The 22049-nt window shown below is 44.1% G+C and overlaps 1 protein-coding gene across 2 annotated transcripts; it reads left to right on the top strand.

Moving 5' to 3' along the window:
* Positions 1 to 792: 792 nt before the first annotated feature.
* Positions 793 to 16463, top strand: LOC132385683 (nuclear factor 7, ovary-like). Of its 2 annotated transcripts, XM_059957887.1 has the most exons (7): positions 793 to 1234; positions 1783 to 1878; positions 2289 to 2522; positions 4332 to 4354; positions 4441 to 4559; positions 14429 to 14560; positions 15743 to 16463. In XM_059957887.1, the coding sequence occupies exons 1-7, from the start codon at positions 824 to 826 to the stop codon at positions 16291 to 16293; spliced, it is 1566 nt and encodes a 521-aa protein (XP_059813870.1). In that variant the 5' UTR covers positions 793 to 823; the 3' UTR covers positions 16294 to 16463. The 2 variants fall into 2 exon arrangements, with proteins under 2 accessions (XP_059813870.1, XP_059813871.1); XM_059957888.1 differs by lacking the exon at positions 14429 to 14560.
* Positions 16464 to 22049: the final 5586 nt, after the last annotated feature.

Raw genomic sequence — 22049 nt, 5'->3', positions numbered from 1 at the left:
CATCTATAGGGAGAAGCACTGTCGATGTCAGGACTGACTGAAAGCAGAGATAGTAAGAGATTTGAAAGTAGGAGGAGGAGGGGGAAATGCGAAATGATAGGAGAAGACCGGAGGGGGTGGGGTGAAACAGAGAGCTGGAGAGGTGATTGGCAAAAGGGATACAGAGCTGGAGAAGGGAAAGGATCATGGGACGGGAGGCCTCGGGAGAAAGAAAGGGGGAGGGGGAGCACCAGAGGGAGATGGAGAACAGGCAGTGATGGGGAGAGAGAGAGAAAAAAAGACAAACAACTAAATATGTCAGTGATGGGGTAAGAAGGGGAGGAGGGGCATTAACGGAAGTGAGAGAAGTCAATGTTCATGCCATCAGGTTGGAGGCTGCCCATGTGTTGTTCCTCCAACCTGAGTGTGGCTCCATCTTGACAGTAGAGGAGTCCATGGATAGACATATCAGAATGGGACTGGGACGTGGAATTAAAATGTGTGGCCACTGGGAGATCCTGCTTTATCTGGCGGACCGAGCGTAGGTGTTCAGCGAAACGGTCTCCCAGTCTGCGTCGGGTCTCACCAATATATAAAAGGCCACACCGGGAGCACTCGACGCAGTGTACCACACCAGCTGTCCTGACGAAGGGTCTCGGCCCGAAACGTCGATAGTGCTTCTCCCTACAGATGCTGCCTGGTCTGCTGTGTTCCACCAGCATTGTGTGTGTGTTGTGTGATTCCCCGAGTCTGCAGCGCGCGTAGTGGACAATCCCGGTACTGCAGGGGATCAGCAACTCCCCGAAAGTGAAAGCATTCTGAATCAGGAAGTGCTGGAGTTAACATGGCTTCGAAAGGAGCGGCCGAGAGTTTGAGCGAGGAGCTAATTTGTCCTGTCTGTCTGGATTTCTTCATCGATCCGGTTATACTGGAGTGTGGACACAACTTCTGTCGCTCTTGTATCACACGGTGTTGGGAAAGGGAGGAGAGAAACTCCTGCCCGGAATGTAGAGAGGAGTTTGCTGACCGCACCCTCAGGGCCAGTCGGGCCTTAGCAAATCTGGCTGAAAAAGCTCGAAATCTAAACCTGAATCCGAAAGGGAAGGAAAGTAAACGTCACTGCGAGGAACATGAGGAAGAACTGAAGCTGTTTTGCGAAACGGACAAGACACTGATCTGTATGATCTGTGCAGTGGCGGAGGAACACAGAGAGCACCGCTTCAGGCCGATTAAAGAAGCTGTTAAAAAATACATGGTAAAAACTAACGTTAATTTAATACTTCACACATTTCCTTTGTCCTACATAGCATCACACGAGACTCCATAACCAACACATCAATCTTTGCAACTTTCACTGACGCCTGCAAGCGGAACAAGTGCTACACCTGACTCCTAACCTCCTCCCTCGTCACCATTGAGGGCCGCAAACAGCTCAGTTCCTCCCGTTTCTTCCATGGTCGATTGTCCTCTCGTATTAGATTCCTTCTTCTCCAGCTCTTTACCTCTTCCACCTGTCCCCTCTCAGCTTCTCACTTCATCAGCCTCCCCCACGTTCCCCCTCACGTTGTCTCACCCGTCACCTGTCAGCTGGTTCTTGTCCCCAACCTTTTTATTCTGGCTTCTGTCCATTCCTTCCCAGTGCTAATGAAGGGTCTCATCCCGAAACACCGGCTGTTTATTTCCCCTGAATAGATGCTGCCTGACTCACTGAGTTCCTCCGGCATTTTCTGTGATAATCGGGTTTGATCACCTGTTTCTTTTGATGCATCTTTGTTTCTATTTCCTTCGCTCTCTGACTTCCAGGATCAGCTAAAATCTTCCTTAGACTCTCTCACAAAAAAGGAATCAGACTTCCAGGAAAAGGAGCAGCAACAGAAAGAGAAGATTTCTGGAGTTCGGGTGAGGCTTCTTGAGCGGAATTTCTGATATTACTGTCGGGTTTTGCTCCCTTTAATGCAGAATAGCCGAGTATCGCAGCTCCAGTGACCTGGGATCGATCCTGACCTCTGGTGCTGTCTGTGTGGAGTTTGCATGCTCCCCCTGTGACCACGAGAGACTCCGACACATCTCAAGGACATGCCGGATGAATGGCTAATTACCGTTAACCCTGTAAAGGTGGGGAGGGTGTGCGTGAATCAGATGGGAGTTTATGTGTCAATAAGTGAGAGTAGGTTTCAGGAAAACGTGAGGGAATGGTGTTGACGGGAATGCTCTCAGAAGTAGCATAGACTCCAATAGACCGAACTGAACGACAAAAGGAAACAGAGCACAGCAATGCAGTATATTAATCTTCACCTTTCATTCGACAGGAACAGTCACACAGCCTTCAGTCCCACGTCACATCCCAGTTTGCTGAACTGCGCCAGATTATCACTGAGAAAGAGCAGAGCTTACTCAGGGATCTCAGGGAAGAAGAGAAGAGGATTCTCAACACAATGGAGAAAAATCTTCTAGCACTTCAAGAGAATATAAGGAGTATTCAGGAGGAAATCACTAAGTTAAAGGAACAGATGGATCAGAAAGACGGTGTGATATTTCTCAAGGTGAGGGATTATATTTCAATTTGTTTCTGTCAAAGGGCACTGAATGAACAGTGGTATATTTGAAATAAACACAGCGCAGAGGCCAATTCTAACAAATCAATTGCCGCTGCTGGCGACCTCACACAAGTTGTTATACCTGCATGATGCGCCCTCCCATCACTCCAATAATGACATTTCAAAATGTCCAAGATACGCTTTCAGTCCTTCATTAGCAAAATACAATCTTGAAGCGATGAAACTTCAGGGTAATTCATTGTAAAGTAAGCTGCAACACAGCGGTCAAGAACAGAATGACATCCGCCTGTCCCCAGCTCAAAACTGCCCAGAACAAAGTACAGATACGTAACCTTTCCCCTTCGCCTTTACCACATCCCCACTCACGTGACGAGTTACCATAATAAACACGTAACACAGAATACAATGCAGACAGAAAACAGATGCATTGCTCCTACACACAGCATTTACAAATGGCAGTAAACTGTTTCTCACCAGGCAACTGATGCAACGATTCAGGGTTGTTGTTGTCCCATAATAATAAGATTATTAAGGGATTGGACACGCTGGAGGCAGGAAGCATGTTCCTGCTGATGGGTGAGTCCAGAACTAGAGGCCACAGTTTAATAATAAGGGGTAGCCCATTTAGAACAGTGATGCAGAAAAACTTTTTCACCCAGAGAGTGGTAGATATGTGGAATGCTCTGCCCCAGAAGGCAGTGGAGGCCAAGTTTCTGGATGCATTCAAGAGAGAGTTAGATAGAGCTCTTATAGATCGTGGGGTCAAGGGATTTGGGGAGAGGGCAGGAACGGGGTACTGATTGTGTATGATCATCCATGATCACAGTGAATGGCTGTGCTGGCTAGAAGGGCCGAATGGCCTACTGCTGCACCTATTGTCTATTGTCCTAAAACTGGGCTTCCACAACTTCTGTACACCCCAGGACAAAATGCAAATCTCTCTGAAATTATTTACTCCGATCATAACACAGAGCTGCTGACTGTTTCCTTAATTACCACATTAAATATCCTCTGAAACTCCCATTAACACCCGGTTCCAGTCACAGGCTGTGAGAGTGTCTGATGCAGTTGGTGTGAGGGTCTCTCTGTCAATCAGTGAGAACAAAGAATGTGACCCACACATTAGACTTATCCTCCATATCCGGTTTCCATCAGATTATGGAAACTTTCACTGTCTCTTTATTTTTTGGATATATTTCGCATGGGATTATATCCCATTCTCTATCATAAACAGGCCATTAGGTCCATCTTCTATCAGTATCCCTGCTTCACAATCCTCCTGCCACCTACTCACCACAACCAGCAACAGTGCCCCGAAATCTCTGGTCCCTCACCTGTTTATCCAGCCTCCCCATTACAGTCACTCTGCTGTTCCATTTCATCCACTCCTGTGGCAGCGAGTTTCACATCCTCCTCACTAAATTTCTTGTGGAATTTGTTAAAATCCATCTGGAATTACATCTCCCCACGAGTCTCCCCATAAATAGAGGTACTTCCTCCACCTGCACACAATCACATACATCACTGATCTTAAATTCCTCCATCCTATCACACTGACGTCATATCCAGATGATAATGCACAGCCTGTCCTGTCCTCCCTGTAAGTTTCATCCTCTCAGTAATGGTCTGACATTCAGAAACTTTCCCTGTCATTTACCCCATGGTTCTGTATTGTCCGTGTGTCTGAGTGATTGTGGGAGTGGGAATTTTCAACACCTTGTAATGATTTGGATGAAATTCAGGATGTGGACAGTAAGTCCAAGTCTAATCAGATTTGCGTTTTATTTATTTCAGGAGGAAGCTCGTCGGAACAGAAGGTAGGACAGGCTCTTTACTGAAACCCTGAATGGATTTGAAAATAGTTCAGAATAGCAATTTATAACCAGCAGTTTAATATTTACAGGATTAATGACGATGTCCAGGAATTGTCAGTGACAGATGAGACCCTACCGGTTGAAAAATTCGATCACCTCTATTTGTTGAACACAGTGCTGAGAGAAACGCTTGGTGCTGTTAATCGAGGTAAAACTTACAAAGATTCATTTCTCCTTGTTTATGAAGATCAATTTACTTCCAATTTGAGGCAAAGATTGTCTGTAATACTGGGGTGCAGGGGAACTGAAGTTTATTCCACATCAACCCCACTGACTGGGAGGCATCACTGTCACATGGTCAGCTGGAGATGTCAGACCCCTGGACACACCAGCACAGGGTCACAATACAACCAATACACGGGACTGGCGGATGAACCACTGTGTTCCAATCCCAGGCGAATGCACTAACACACCAGTGCATAAGTTTGGATCCAACCAGAGGAACTGGTGTTGTGATGTTGTTGTGGCCATCGCGGAATCATGGTTGTAGTTGGGATCTGAATGTCCAAGGTTACACAATGTATTGGTGGTATAGGAAGGTCGGGTGAGGGGGTGGTGTGGCTCTGCTGGTAAATCAGTAGCAAGATGTGACATAGGATTGGAAGATGTTGAATCTTGTGGGTTGAGGTAAGGAACTGCAAAAGTAAAAATGACACTGACAGCAGTCATATACAGGCCTCCCAACAGTCAGTGGGTTGGCACCCACAGATTACAACTGGAAATAGAAAAGGCTGATGAAAAGGGCATTGTTATGATAATCATGGGAGATTTAAACATGCAGGGCAATTGGGAAAATCAGGTTGGTAAAGGATCTCAAGAGAGTGAGTTTGTTGAATGCAATGTGATGGCTTTCTAGAGCAGTTTGTCGTTGAGCCTACTCGGGGAACAGCTCTACTGGATTGGGTGTTATGTATTGAACCAGAGGTGAGTAGTTAAAAGAAACCTTAGGAGGCAGAGCTCACAACATGACCGAGTTCAACTTGAAATCTGATAAGGAGACAGTAAAGCCTGACATTGTAGTATTTCAGAGGAGTAAAAGAAATTACAGTGGTCTGAGAGAGGAGTTGGCCAAAGCAAATTGGAAGGAGATGCTGCCAGGGATGAGAGCAGAGCAGAAATGGTGTCAGTTTCTGGGAAAATGAGGATAGATGTACTCCAAAAATAAATAAATACTCAAATGGCGAAATAGTACAACCATGGCTGACAAGGGAAGAAAAGTTAATGTAAAGGCAAAGGAGAGGGCATACAACTAAACAAAAATTATTCGGAAGGGAGAGGATTGGGAAGCTTTTAAATATCTACAGAGGGGAATTAAAAGGATGATTGGGTGGGAAAAAATAAACAAGAAATTGATTTGAATTGAACTGGCCTGGTTGAAGAAGCTGTCCCGGAGCCTGTTGCTCCCGGCTTTTATGCTGCGGTACCGTATCCCGGATGGTAGCAACTGGTACAGTTTGTGGTTGGGGTGACTCTGGTATCCAATGATCCTTCTGGCCCTTTTTACACACCTATCTTTGGAAAACAAGATAGCAAACAATATCAAATTGTTTTTCAAGTATTGTAAAAAAATAAAACAGAGATATAGGAGAGTGGATATAGGACAGCTAGAAAATGAGGCTGGATGCATAATAACAGAGGATAAAGAGATGGCAGATAAGCCAAATATTTTGCACCAGTATTCACCGTGGAAGACACCAGCACTGTGCCCGGTGTTGAAGAGTGCGAGGGAAGAGAAGTGAGTGCAGTTACCGTTACAAGGGACAAGCTGCTCAAAAAGCTGAAAGCCCTAAAGGTACATAAGTCGCCCAGACCAGATGAACTGCACCCCAGTGTTCTGAAAGAGGTCGCAGTAGAAATTATGGAGGCATTCCAAATGATCTTTCAAAATCATTGGACCCTGGCATGGTGCCAGAGGACTGGAAAATGGCAAATGTCACTTGACTCTTTAAGTAAGGAGGAAGGCAGCAGAAAGGAAATTATTGACCAGTTTGCCTCACCTCTGTGGTTGGGAAGAAATTGGAGTCAATTGTTAAGTGTGAGGCTATGGAATACTTGGTGACACTGGACAAGATAGGACAAGTCAGCATGGCTTCGTTAGGGAATATCCTGCCTGACAAACCTGTTGGGATTCTTTGAGGAGATTACAATCAGGATCGATAAAGGGGATGCAGTGGATGTTGTATATTTGGAATCTCGGAAGGCCTTTGACAAAGTGCCACGCATGAAGGTGGTAACCAGGTTAAGAGGCCATGGTATTACAGAAAAGTTACAGGCATGGTTAGAACATTGGCTGATTGGTAGGAAACAGCGAAGGAGAGTAAACGGAACCTTTCCTGGTTGGCTGCCAGTGACTCGTGTTCCACAGGGACACAGGTGTTAGGACACCTTCATTTTATGCTGTATATCAAGATTTAGCTGATGGAATAGACAATAAGATAGAGGAGCAGAAAAAGGCCATTCGGCCCATTGAGTTTGCTCCAATATTCAGTCATGGGAAGACCCAATTCTTCCGGACATCCACACTCCCCTGCTTTCACCCCATACCATTTGATGCCCTGGCTAAATGAGAACCGGTACATCTCTGCCTTAAATATGCCTTGGCCTCCACAGCCACATATCGCAACAAATTCCACAGATTCTCCACAGACACTGACTAAAGTAATTTCTCTGCATCTGAGTTCTAAAAGGACGTCCTTCAATCCTGAAGTCATACCCTCTTGTCCTAGAGTAGATGGCTTTGTTTCCAGGTTTTGCAGATGATATGAAGATTGGCAGTGGGGCCGGTTGTGTTGAGGAAACAGTTAGGCCTGACAAGGACTTGGATGAGGAGAATGGGAAAGAAATTGGCAAATTATATACAATGTTGGAAAATACATGGTCCTGCACTTTGGTCGTAGAAATAATGTGCAGATTTTTTTTTCAAATGGGGAGAAAATCAAAAAAATCTGAGACGAAATTGGACTTCGCAGTCATTCTGCAGAACTTCCTAAATGGTAACTTGCAGGTAGAGTCAGTGGTGAGGAAGGCAAATCCAATGTTAGCATTGAATTCAATCGGTTTAAATAGCATTCATTTCAAGAGCAGGGATGTGATGCTGAGGATTTATAAGGCACTGGTGAAGACTCACCTTGAGTATTGTGAACAATTTTGGGCTCCTCGTCTAAGAAAAGATGTGCTGGCATTGCAGAAGGTTCATTTCATAAGGATGATTCCAGGAATGAAAGGGTTATCATAGGAGGAACGTTTGATAGCTCTGTGTCTGTACTCGCTGGAATTTAGAAAGATGAGGGGTAATCTCATTGAAACCTTTCAAATGTTGAAAGTCCTAGAAACCTTTCGAATGTTGAAAGTCCTAGACAGAGTAGATGTGGAAAGGATGTTTCCCATGGTGGTGGAGTTTAGGACAAGAGGGCACAGCCTCAAGACAGAGGGGGAATCTATTTAAAACATGTGGAGAAATTTGTGCCAGCAGCTGGTGAATTTGTGGAACCTGTTGGGTGTATTTAAGGCAGAGCTTGATAGGTTCTAGATTGGACACAGCATCAAAGGTTACGGGGAGAAGACCAGGGAGTGGGGCTGAGGAGGGAAAAAAGGATCAGCAATTATTGAATGGCGGAGCAGACTCGATAGGAAAATGGCCTAATTCTGCTCCTATGTCTTATGGTGATCAGACCACTACATTGAAGCATTGTGAGAATGAGCTCGGACACACCAACAAGCATTGACATGGGTCAAGATTTCATCTCGGGAGAAGCACACACAGCATAAGCGGCCTGGCAAAGCTCCCTCACACACATACACAGGAAGGATTGGCAGATTGTAGTCAGAGCCTCAGCAATGTACGTTGTTATTTCCCTCAGTAACCTGGAAACCAGTCTCTTCAGAGACAGTCATTTATTGATTTAAACAACTCAATCACGTGTGACACATTGTCAACACACACCAGACTTGTGATGACACACTGTAACATAAAAACTTCTTCAATGTGCATACTCTCCTTCAATGTGTATACACTCCACACGGATATTTACCACAATCAACACACACACACACACACACGCGCGCGCGCGATATACTATCAGAGTGTGACACACAGCCACAGAAATAGGCATAAATTCCCATTTAGGATTGAAATCTGCCGTCCTTACCCAGTCTGTCTGTTCTGTGGCACTGAGCTGCCATCTGACGTGACGTCACATCAACACTTCACAGACAGACTCCGGGGTGAGATTCCTCAGCAGGATGATCTGAGAGGGTTTGATGGATGTTGAACTCACAGCCCACTTCATCAATCTGCAAGACTAAGATATCTTCTTGAGCATGTCCCATTTGTGTGTGTTTGCCCCCCCCCCATCCCTCTAACCATTTCCCATCTGTGTATTTATTTTAAAATATGTTATTTTTTACCTGTTTCGATAGCGTCTGAGGGCAAATTCCGTTCACCAACCTCCCTCTCTCTGAGAATGTTACCCGATTTCCCATCTCACTTTCAATCGGAGGCCTTTGGTTCTGTACTCCCATTTCTTGGAAAAAGAACGTTATTTAAGCTCCTTAGAATTATTTACCTTGATAAGGGGTCACACCTGAACATCCTACACTACAGCTGAATAGCCCAAGCTTACTCACTCTTTGCTTTTAACCCAAGCCCCCAGTCCTGGTAACATCCTCCTGAAGCCTCCTGTCCAGTGTAATGACATCCTCCCCATATTCGGGAACCGGAAATGCAGACAATGCTCCAAGTGTGGTCCATCATCGACATCAAAGGCCTTGCTGAATTTCATGTGGACAGTGTGGAATAGGCTGATGAATACATGACTGAAGGTGTTTTTTTTAGATTGGGACAAGAAGGGCGGCGTGGGAGCTAAATTCTGAAGGAAGGCAGTGTAAAAAAAAGCTTTGCGTACTAGAACGGCGAGACTGCGCAGGACAGCACGGAGAGTTTAAAAAGATGACCACCCTATACAGCGGGCAGCGGAGTGGGTGGCAGCAGAGTGTAGGGCTTTGGCTCAACGGGCTTAGGTGGTAACGGGAAGAGCCGAGAGCGAGGCACCGACTCTTTTTCTCCCCTTGGCAAATCGGCCTGGACGGACAGGGGAACAGCAGGGCACATTAGCTAATGCTTTAAAAAGTTCATGTGCTTGGCGAAGTAAGTGGGTGAGTAGACCTATCTTTCTTTGTTTCATTCCTGTAGAATTAGGTAGCATGTCTGCAGGGTCAGTGCTTTGTTCAGGGTGTCAGATGTGGGAATCCTGGGAGACTTCCAGCCTCCCTGATAGCCACATCTGCACCAGGTGAACCGAGATTCAGCTTCTCGGAGACCGTGTTAGGGATCTGGAGCAGCAGCTTGATGACCTACTGCTTATTAGAGAAAACAAAGAGGTGATAGACAGGAGCTACAGGGAGGTAGTCGTCCCTAGGCTACAGAGGTCAAAAAACTGGGTGACTGTCAGGAGAGGGAAGGGAAATGCCAGGGTAGTGGAGAACACCACTGTGTCTGCCCCCCTCAGCAACAAGTATATCGTTTTGGATGCTGTTGAGGTGGATGACCTGACAGGGGACGGCCACGGTGAGTGGGTCTCTGGCACTGAGCCTGGCGCTGTTGTGCAGGAGGGAAGGAGGGAGAAGAGGAATGCGGTGGTCGTAGGGGATTCCATAGTCAGGGTAACAGACAGGAGATTCTGTGAGCCTGATAGAGATACCCGCATGGTGGGCTGCCTCCCAGGTGCCAGGGTACGGGATGTCTCGGATTGGGTCCAGAATATCCTGAAGGGAGAGGGCGAGCAACCAGCTGTCTTGGTACATGATGGTAACAATGACATAGAGAGGAAAAGGGAGGAGGTCCTGAAGAGAGATTTCTGGGAGTTAGGAATGAAGCTGAGAAGCAGGACCTCCAGGGTAGTAATCTCAGGATTGCTGCCTGTGCCACGTGCTAGCGAGGGCAAGAATAGTAGGATCAGGCAGATGAATGTGTGGCTGAGAGACTGGTGCAGGAGGCAGGGCTTCAGATTCTTGGATCATTGGATCTCTTTAGGGGGAAGTATTAACTGTTCAAAAAGGATGGGTTACACCTGAACCCGAAGGGGATCAATATCATAGCAGAAATGTTTAATAGAGCTGTTAGGGAGGGTTTAAACTAATTTGGCAGGGGGATGGGAAAGAGGTGACATAGGATTGGAAGGTGCAGAATCTTTATGGGTTGAGCTAAGAAATCGCAGGGGTAAAAGGACCCTGATGGCAGTTATCTACCGGCCTCCTAACAGCTGCAGCGATGTGGACTACAAATTACAACAGGAAATAGAAAAGGCTTGCCAGAGGGGCAGTGTTATGATAATTGAGGGGATTTTAACATGCGAGTGGATTGGGAAAATCAGGTCGACACTGGATCTCAAGAGAGAGAATTTGTAGAATGTCTACGAGATGCTTTTTCAGAACAGCTTGTTGTTGAGCCCACTAGGGGATCAGAGGTACTGGATTGGATATTGTGTAATGACCCAGAGGTGATTAGAGAGATTGAGGTGAAGGAACTGTTAGGTGACAGTGATCTTAACATGATTGACTTCACTGTGAAATTTGAGAAAGAGAAGCAGAAATCTGATGTGTCAGTATTTCAGTGGAGTAAAGGAAATTCCAGTGGCCGAGAGAGGAACTGGCCAAATTTGACTGGGAAGGGACACTAGCGGGAGGACAACAGAGCAGCAGTGGCTGGAGTTTATGCGAGAAGTGAGGAATGTGCAAGACAGATATATTCCAAAAAAGAAGAAATTTTCGAATGGAAAAAGATGCAACTGTGGCTGACAAGAGAAGTGAAAGCCAAAGTAAAAGCAAAGGAGAGGGAATTCAAGGAAGCAAAAATTACTGGGAAGACAGAGTATTGGAAAGTTTTTAAAAGCTTACAAAAGGAAACTAAGAAGGCCATTAAGAGGGAAAAGATGAACTATGAAAGGAAGCTAGCAAATAATATCAAAGAAGATACCAAAAGCTTTTTCAAGTATATAAAGAGTAAAAAACCGGTGAGAGTGGATATAGGACTGATAGAAAATGATGCTGGAGAAATTGTAATGGGAGATAAGTAGACGGCTGAGGAACTGAACGAGTATTTTCATCTGTCCTCACTGAGGAAGATATCAGCAGTATACCGGACACTCAAGGGTGTCAGGGAAGAGAAGTTTGCGCAGTCATAATTACGACAGAGAAAGTACTCAGGAAGCTGGATAGTCTCAGGGTAGATAAATCTCCAGGACCAGATGGAATTCACCCTTGTGTTTTGAAGGAAGTAGCTGTGGAGATCGCGGAGGCATTAGCAATGATCTTTCAAAAGTCAATAGATTCTGACATGGTTCCGGAGGAGTGGAAGATTGTAAATGCCACTCTGGTATTTAAGAAAGGGGCAAGGAAGCAAAAAGTGAATTATAGACCTGTTAGCTTGACATCGGTGGGAGTCAATTGTCAAGAATGAGGTTACGGAGTACCTGGAGGCATATGACAAGATAGGCCAAACTCAGCATGGTTGCCTTAAAGGAAAATCCTGCCTGACAAACCCATTGAAATCTCTTGAGGAGATTACAAGTAGGCTGGACAAGGGAGATGCAGTGGATGTTGTGTATTTGGATTTTCAGAAGGCCTTTGACAAGGTGCCACACATGAGGTTGCTCAACAAGATAAGAGCCCATGGAATTACGGGAAAGTTACATCTGTCGATAGAGCGTTGGCTGATTGGGAGGAAACAGAGAGTGGGAATAAAGGATCCCATTCTGGTTGTCTGCCAGTTAAAAGTGGTGTTCCAGAGGGGTCCGTGTTGGGGCCACTTCTTTTTACGTTGTATATCAACGATTTGGATTATGGAAAAGATGGCTTTGTGGCTAAGTTTGCTGATGATACAAAGGTAGGTGGAAACTCCCCCACCTGAGGAAACAGAGAGTCTGCAGAGAGACTTGGATAGATTTGAAGAATGGTCAAAGAAGTGGCAAATGAAATACAATGTTGAAAAGTGTATGGTCATGCACGTTGTCAGATTATTATTTAAGTGGAGAGAGAATTCAAAGTTCTGAGATGCAACGGGACTTGAGGGTGCTCGTGCAGGATACCCTTAAGGTTAGTCTCCAGGTTGAGTCGGTGGTGAAGAAGGTTGACATTCATTTCTAGAGGAATAAAATATAAGAGCAGGGATGTGATGTTGAGGCTCTATAAGGCAGTGGTAAGACCTCACTTGGAATACTGTGTGCAGTTTTGGGCTCCTTATTTAAGAAAGGTTGTTCTGACATTGGAGAGGGTTCAGAGCAGATTCACCAGAATGATTCCGGGAATGAGAGGGTTAACATCTGAGGAACATTTGATCACTCTTGGACTGAACTCCGTGCAGTTTAGAAGAATGAGGAGGAACCTCACAGAAACATGTCGAATGTTAAAAGGCATGGACAGAGTGGATGTGGCAAAGTTGTTTCCCATGGTGGGGGAGTCTAGTACGAGAGAGCATGACTTAAGGATTGAAGGGCGCCCACTCAGAACGGAGATGCAAAGAAATTTTTTTAGCTAGAGGGTGGTGAATCTGTAAATTTGTTGCGGCAGTGGAGTCCAGGTCATTGGGTGTATTTAAGGCAGAGATTGATAAGTATCTGAGTAGCCAGGGCATCAAAGGTCATGGTGAGAGGGTGGGGGAGTGGCACTAAATGGGAGAATGGATCAGCTTATGATAAAATGGCGGAGCAGATTCGAAGGGCCGAAGGGCCGGCTTCTGCTGCTTTGTCTTATGGTCTTATTTGAATGCACCAGTATACGGAATAGGGATCTTGTAGTACAGGTAGAGTTTGACAGGTACAAACTTAGGCAGGTACGACTTTGATCGAAGGAATAAAGGCATAGACAATTCTGTAAACAGGGCGAAATTCAAAAATCAGAGGTGCAAACGGACATGGGTGTCCTTGTGCAGGATTCCCTGAAGGTTAACTTGCAGTTTGTGTCAGTGGTAAGATTGGCAAACTCAATGTTTGCTTTCATTTCGAGAGGATTAGAGTACAAGAGCAAGGATGTAATTCTGAGGATTTATAAGGCATTGGTCAGACCACACTTGGAGTACTGTGAGCAGTTTTGGGTCCCTTCCATCGGAAATCATGTGCTGGCATTGGAGGGGGTGCAGATGATTCACCAGAATAATTCCGGGAATGAAAGAGTTAACATATGAGGAGTGTTTGATGGTTCTGGGCCTGTACCGGAGTTTAGAAGAATGGCTGATTTATCATCCCTCTCAACCCTATTCTCCAGTCTCCTCCCCATAACTTTTGAGACTCTGGCCAATCAAGAAGTTTACTTATTAACTCCTGCATTAAAAATCAAACAGGAGAAAATCTGCAGATGCTGGTAATTCAGGCTACACAGGTCCTGATGAAGGGTCTCGCCAGATCTCTCTGACACCTGTCTGGAGAGAGTTGATGTTGGGAGGATGTGGGTGGGTCGGGAACGGTGAGCACAGCCTCCGACTATAGGGATGTCCATTTAGGACAGAGATGCGGAGGAATTCCTTTATCCACAGGATAGGGAATCTGCCACAGGCAGCGGTGGGGGCCAAATAATTGAATATATTTAAAGCAGAGTAACACAAACAAATTGTTGGGGGAACAGCAGGCCGGGTAGTTTCTATGGAAAAGAGTAGCAGTCGACGGTTCAGACTGAAACACTTCATCCAGACCTGTGTTGCTTAAGGGTTCCTGTAAATTCATCCCCTGTCCTAATGAGGGGCTGCGGGGGATGGGGCTCTGGGAAAGGGGACAAAGTCATCCTGATCTGCCATCTTTGCCCCCTCTAGCTTCTCATTACGTCTACACACACAGATCACCCACAGGGTTTCCACCCCACCCCCTCCTGGTTCAATCTGCCATTCATCTCTCCCCTACCGGTTCCCATCATCACCTCCTTTACTGTTTCAAACCATCACACTGCCCCACTTCCCACTCACAAATGAAAGTGAACATTGTATGACGGGCCTGTTCCTGTGCTGTACTGTTCTATGTTCTCTTTTCCCAGTTTCGGAGAATGAGAGGAGATCTCATGGAAACACAAAATTCTTTCAGGGGTCAACAGGCAGGAGTGAGCGAGGATGTTTCCCCTGTTCAGCGGAAAACCCTTGTGGAGACATCTGCTTTTGTCGAATCAAAGGTTCGTGTCGGCCACCCGACCGCGCCTGAGATCTCCACCACCCCCCGATCCCCGGGTCCCACTGCCCGAGTCTCCCCCCGATCCCCGGGACCCCGCTGTCCGAGTCTCCCCCGATCCCCGGGGCCCCGCTGTCCGAGTCTCCCCCCGATCCCCGGGACCCCGCTGTCCGAGTCTCCCCCCCGATCCCCGGGACCCCGCTGTCCGAGTCTCCCCCCGATCCCCGGGACCCCGCTGTCCGAGTCTCCCCCCGATACCCGGGGCCCCGCTGTCCGAGTCTCCCCCCGATCCCCGGGACCCCGCTGTCCGAGTCTCCCCCCGATACCCGGGGCCGCTCTGTCCGAGTCTCCCCCCCATCACGGGGCCGCGCTGTCCGAGTCTCCCCCCCGATCCCCGGGGCCGCGCTGTCCGAGTCTCCCCCCGATCCCCGGGGCCCCGCTGTCCGAGTCTCCCCCCGATCCCCGGGACCCCGCTGTCCGAGTCTCCCCCCCGATCCCCGGGACCCCGCTGTCCGAGTCTCCCACCGATCCCCGGGACCCCGCTGTCCGAGTCTCCCCCCGATACCCGGGGCCCCGCTGTCCGAGTCTCCCCCCGATCCCCGGGACCCCGCTGTCCGAGTCTCCCCCCGATACCCGGGGCCGCTCTGTCCGAGTCTCCCCCCCATCACGGGGCCGCGCTGTCCGAGTCTCCCCCCCGATCCCCGGGGCCGCGCTGTCCGAGTCTCCCCCCGATCCCCGGGGCCGCGCTGTCCGAGTCTCCCCTCCGATCCCCGGGGCCGCGCTGACCGAGTCTCCCCCCGATCCCCGGGGCCGCGCTGACCGAGTCTCCCCCCGATCCCCGGGGCCGCGCTGTCCGAGTCTCCCCCCGATCCCCGGGGCCGCGCTGTCCGAGTCCGCCCCCACCCCCGATCCCCGGGGCCGCGCCGTCCGAGTCTCCCCCCGATCCCCGGGGCCCCGCTGTCCGAGTCTCCCCCCCGATCCCCGGGGCCGCGCTGTCCGAGTCTCCCCCCGATCCCCGGGGCCGCGCTGTCCGAGTCTCCCCCGGATCCACGGGGCCGCGCTGACCGAGTCTCCCCCCGATCCCCGGGGCCGCGCTGTCCGAGTCTCCCCCGGATCCCCGGGGCCGCGCTGTCCGAGTCTCCCCCCGATCCCCGGGGACTCTCTAATTCTCTGCTTCTCCCCCCAGTCTCTGTCACCCTGGATGTGGAAACGGCGAGTCCGTGGCTCGAGGTGTCTGAGGATCGGAAGAGTGTGAGATGGACCGGGACCCAGAGGAATCTCCCTGACACCGGGAAGAGATTCACAAACTGGGATTGTGTGCTGGGATCGGAGGGATTCACATCGGGGAGACATTACTGGGAGGTGGAGGTGACGGGGAATCGGGGCTGGTGTCTGGGAGTCGCCGCAGAGTCTGTGGAGAGGAAGAGACGGGTCAGTCTGAGTCCGGAGACCGGATTCTGGGTCATCGGGCGGTTTGGTGACGTGTTACATCGGGATTATGACGTGTCCGGTCCCCCCTCCCCCGAGTCCCGTCTCGCTGCCGGTCCCATCCCCGGGAGGGTGGGAGTTTATCTCAGTTACGAGTCCGGGACAGTTTCATTTTACAACGCGGAGACCAAGTCCCATCTCCACACCTTCACTGGGAATAAATTCACGGGGAAACTTTATCCTCTCTTCCGGACCGGGGATGTGAACCAGTGGCTGAGAATCTGCTCCGGTTCCGCTCCGGGTCTGTAAACCGGTCGGGTCCCGGGACCGGCGTCAGGAGTAAAGTCCCTGTAAATATAAATGTGCGGAGAGTGCAGCTAAATACGTGGCTAAGGAGATGGTGCAGGAGGGAGGGCTTCATGTTTCTGGACAATTGCGCTTTGTTCCCGGGAAGGTGGGGCTTGTTCCGACGGGACGGTTTGCCCCTAAACTGGGCGTGGGGGGGGGGGGGAATAACATTCTTGCGGGTAGATTTGCCAGTGCTGCTCCGGGGAATTTAATCTAGATTTGCAGAGGGAGGGGAACCAGAGTGTCAGAGCAGATAGTGAGGTGCAGGAGGATAAGGAACATGAGAGGACTGCATGTATAAACGGAAATGAAAAAAAAAGCAGACGATATACATATTCTCAGGTACATCTATTTCAATGCACGGAGTATTGTCGGTAAAACAGATGAGTTTAGGGCTTGGGTTGACACGTGGGATAACGACATTACTGCTATTAGTGAGGGGCAGAACTGCAGCTTAATGTTCTGGTAAAATTGGAGAACGGCCAATTTTGTGGAAATGAAAAAGGATCTGGGAAGAATGGATTGGGATTAAGTTTTTTTTTCTGGCCAGGATGTGTTCAGTAATTTCACAGGCATAAGAAATTAAATAGAGATTGGGTTGGAAATGTTATAATAACTTCATTTAATTCAAAATCGAGAGGAGTTGAAATTTCGGTTAATAAATCTTTACCAATTAAAATACAAAATGTAATAATTGATTCTGTGGGGAGATATGTGATTATACATTGTCAATTTTTTTCAGAATTATGGACTTTTATGAACATTTATGCACCAAATGAAAATTATGCAAAATTCATACAAGAAGATTTTTTGAACTTGGCTGACGCAAATGATAAAATATTAATAGGCGGAGATTTTAATTTTTGTTTAGATCCAGTTTTGGATAGGTCAACTAAAGTTGTTACAAAATTAAAAGTAATAAAACTAACTTTATCATTAATGAAAGATTTAAACCTGATTGATATATGGAGGAAAATTAATCCAAGAGAAAGAGATTATTCATTTTATTCAAATAGACATAAAGCTTAGATGGAGATTTAATACAATTTTATTAAAACATCAAGATTTTTGTGATTTTATGAAAAAACAGATTCAATTTTTTTTGGATACAAATTTACATTCAGTTGAGGGTAAAATTGTATTATAGGAAGCGATGAAAGCATATTTAAGCGGTCAGATTATAAGTTATACATCTAAAATTAAGAAGGAAAATTGGGAAAAGATATCATAAAGTTAGAAAAAGAATCTCAAAGATATATGACAGAACAAAAACAAAGACAACTTGTTAATAAAAAACTACAATATAATACACTCCAGACATATCGTACAGAAAAAGTAATTATGAGAACTAAACAGAAATATTACAAATTAGGTGAAAGATCACATAAAATTCTTGCTTGGCAGTTGAAAACAGAACAGGCTTTTAAAACAATAAATGCAATTAGAACAAGTGTAAATAAGGTTGCTGATAAACCTTTAGAAATTAATGAAACTTTATTTTTTTTTATATACTGAACTATATCAATCAGAATCACAAAATAAGATTACTGAGATGGATAAATTTTTATCACAAATAACCCTTCCAAAATTTAATTTGGAAGAACAGAAAGGATTAGATATGCCCTTTACATTAAAAGAGGTTGAAGAAGCTTTAGGATCACTTGAGAGTAACAAATCCCCAGAAGAAGATGGTTTTCCTCCTGAATTTTATAAAAAAAATTAAAGATATATTAATTCCTCCCTTTATGGAATTAATATACCAAGTGGAAAGAATGCATAAACTCCCACAATCTTTTTTAACAGCGATCATAACTGTATTGCCAAAAAAAGAGATCCTCTAAAACCAACATCATATAGGCCTATTTCTTTGTTGAATACAGATTATCAGATAATAGCAAAAATTTTATCTAATAGAATATCTAAATATTACCAAAATTAATGCATATGGATCAAACAGATTTTATTACAATCAATGGATAATCTAACCTGGTTACTTAGTATAATTCATCTGGCACAAAAAAGAGAGAAAATGAGTATAGCATTTGCTTTGGATGCAGAAAAAGCATTTGATAGATTGGAATGGGATTTTTTTGTTTAAGGTATTGGAAAAATATGAGCGAGGAAAATCTTTTATACAATGGATTAAAACCTTAAATACTAATCTTCAAGCTGAAGTAGTTACAAATGCTCAGATTTCAACACCATTTTGCTTAACGAGGTCAACTGGACAAGGCTGCCCGTTATCACCTGCTTTATTTGTATTGGCAAAAGAACCATTAGCTGAATTAATTAGAACAGATTCAGATATTGGCGGTTTTAGAGTTAATCAAGAAGAATATAAAATTAATTTATTTGCTGATGATGTTTTGATTTATTTTACAAACCTATTACAATCTTTGCAAAGATTATCTTTTAAATTGGAAGAAGACGGGAAAGTATCAGGGTATAAATTAAATTGGGATAAAAGTGAAATTTTACCCCTTACAAAAGGAAATTATAATCAATGTCGATTAGTAACTCAATTTCGATGGTCAATAAATGGGATAAAATATTTAGGTATCAGAGTTGACAATGATGTAAAAAATTTATATAAACAAAATTATTTGCCATGATTAAAAAAAAAATAAAAGAGGATCTTGATAAATGGATGATGTTACCAATAACATTAATAGGTAGAGTTAATGCTGTAAAAATGAATATATTCCATAGATTGCAATATATATTCCAAACTTTACCAATACAATTACCGCAGAAGTTTTTTCAAGAACTAAATAAATATGTAAGGAAATTTCTTTGGAAAGGAAAGATGTCAAGAATATCATTGGAAAAATTGAGATGTAAATTTGATTTAGCAGGGTTACAACTTCCAAATTTTAAGAATTATGATAAAGCAATTCAACTTAGATTTATTGCATCTTTTTTTGATGAAAAAAAACCCGGCATGGATTAGAATAAAATTAGATAAGATAGGAGAAAACATACCAGAAGATTTTACATATAAATGGGAATCCAAATTGATACGGGGAAAAAAAAGAATCTCCTATATTAAGACACTTGAATGATTTATGGAATAAGGTAAATATGGACGATAAGATAAAGAAATCTTTATTAGCAAAAATAAACTTTAATTCAAAATAGGCTTATTCTGTTTACAATGGATAATAAACTTTTACATAATTGGTTCCAAAAGGGGATTAAATATATACGTAATTGTATTGATGTCGTTTGAGCAATGAAAAAATAAATATAAAATATCAAACAACACTCTTTTCTCTTATTTTCAATTAAAGGGCAATTACGAGAAAAGCTGGGTCAAACAATGTTGATGCCAAAACTTAGTGAAATAGAAATATTAATTCAAAAAGGAAAAATCAAGACAAAAATGGGAAACCGATTTGAATGTTAAAATTGTTGGAAAAAGTTGGTCAAGATTATGTTCTGATAGTATGATAAATACAATAAATGTTCAAATTAGATTAATACAATATAATTTTTACATCAATTATATATAACACCACAGAAAATAAAATATGTCTGACCAATGCTTTCGATGTAATCAAGAAATTGGTACTTTTTTACATTCTACTTGGTCTTGTTTTAAAATTCAACCATTTTCGATATATCTGACTTTTATTGGTACAAAGTACTGGAGTTCAACTTCCAAATAGTCCAATATTATTTTTATTAGGAGATATTGAAGGGACAATACCGAAAATTAAATTGAATAAGTATCAGAAAAAAATTATAAATATTGATTGGCAGTAGCTAAAAACGTTATCGCAATTACTTGGAAATCTGAGTTATATTTAACTATGGATCATTGGATTAATGAAATATATAGTTGTATTCCACTTGAAAAAATTACATATAATCTAAGAAATGAATATGATATATTTTTCAAAATTTGGCTCCCATACCTACAAAAGATAGGATTAAATATATAGGTCCTTTGAAGATAAAATTATAATGTAATTGGGGAAAGTAAGAATAAATATTAAAATTATTTTGAACTCCATGGAGCATGTGGGTATCCTCCAATATCGAGGCAATCTTTTTCTTCTTTATTTCTTTCTTTAGATAAGGGTTAAGGTGGGGAGGGGGAGGATGACTAATATTATTTTTCTTTTTTTTACTAATTTTTCATTACATTTATTCTTTGTAATTTTCTAAAATTTAATAAATAAATAAATAGAGCATCCCAGTAATCCTACAGCCCACTCACCTTTGCTACCCTTTATGTCATTTCCTTACGTTTAACACAATTATTACGTGCCTTTTTCAGCTCAAACTGTGAATTGATTTAAAGTCAGTCCCATAATTTAATAGCTTTTATTTGAAAACTATCTACCCTCGCAAAGATTGTACTGAAGACTGCATTTGATTTTTCTTCAGCCTTGTACGCTTCACATTGAAATAGTATGTGTTTCGACGGTTTCATAATGACAAAATGTACACGACACAGAATGAAGTTTTCCAATTAGTTACAAGCCATAATTAAGCATAGTTTCGATAGTTCTGTCATGTGAATATCATTCCTTCACTTGTTTTAAGCCCTTCTTCTGTAAACCAAACAGGTTTATGTATTCTGTAAAGGTGTCTGTCTTTACGTCCATTATCCTACGTCTTGCCATAAGCCCCTAATTCTTAACACTACCAACCTTTTAGCTTCTAATTTGCTAAGTGGCAAGTCTATATCCACAGCTTAATATTTAACAGCTTATGGTGCTAAACAGTCAACATCATCATTTCCCTCAACAGTCTGATGTGCAGGCCCCATAATGTGCAGACATATAAATCAAACTTTATATATGAAATACCGTTTGACAAGTTTCCATCAGTCAATCTGACCGACTGCCAGAATGACCTGTTTAAGACTCATCAAAACCGAAATGTATTCTGAACTAATTATAAGGACCAATTTCCTCCCCCCACTGTAAGCCTAAACTGTTGGCAAAGAATTCTGCTTCCTTTGCTGATAAATGGCTACAAGTCATTTCTTTATCATTACCTGCAATTCAGTCACGCAAAAACAGCCACACCAACATCCCCAGTTAACTTATCTTTTGATTCATCTGTAAAAATAGTTACTGTATGATAATAACTTTCATTAATATACTGATGAACCAACAGACTCTCAGGCAGAACTGAATCCGATCGTGTAACCTAAAATCAACTGAAGTCAGTGGAAAAAACAAGGTGGGGTTACAGAGAAAGCTCCAGTGTGACATATTGTATCATCAAATACACCCGTATTCCCAGCGTGATAAGAACCCAGCCACCCGAAACAAAAAACACTCTTCTTGTGATGTCCCCAACCGTCCTCCAGCACACCTTTAACAGGATGATCATTTCCTTGACCCGCAAATTAATCCAGTATGTTGACATCAACTTGAACCTCTGCTACTTTGAGGGCAATTGTCCCATTGCAATCAGCAAAGCCAAAACAGGAGACAACATTACTGCACTAGAAAACAATCTGAAAGTCTGTAATTGTATCACATACAAACATTTTTTTTTAATTTTAGGATGAAGCTGATCCATTAGCCACACAGACATAATCAAGAACAGATCAAATTAAACAAATATAATTGGTCAACAAAGATTATCATGTTGCACCCAAGAATACCCACATAGATGCCTGAGGAGATTTAAAGCTCCTTTACATTTATCAATTACTTTACTGATAGGTGCTTCCACGTCAGCTTATTATCCATCCA

This window comes from Hypanus sabinus (assembly GCF_030144855.1).
Source record: "Hypanus sabinus isolate sHypSab1 chromosome X2 unlocalized genomic scaffold, sHypSab1.hap1 SUPER_X2_unloc_1, whole genome shotgun sequence".
Lineage (NCBI taxonomy): Eukaryota > Metazoa > Chordata > Chondrichthyes > Myliobatiformes > Dasyatidae > Hypanus > Hypanus sabinus.
Note: the sequence above shows the minus strand (reverse complement) of the source record. Positions and strands in the feature narration are given on the sequence as shown.

Coding starts and splice junctions, on each gene's coding strand:
- LOC132385683 (XM_059957887.1), top strand. CDS start 824: ATGGCTTCGAAAGGAGCGGCCGAGAGTTTGAGCGAGGAGCTAATTTGT. Junction 1,235..1,782: donor AAGCTGTTAAAAAATACATG/GTAAAAACTAAC, acceptor TCTGACTTCCAG/GATCAGCTAAAATCTTCCTT. Junction 4,355..4,440: donor GAAGCTCGTCGGAACAGAAG/GTAGGACAGGCT, acceptor TAATATTTACAG/GATTAATGACGATGTCCAGG.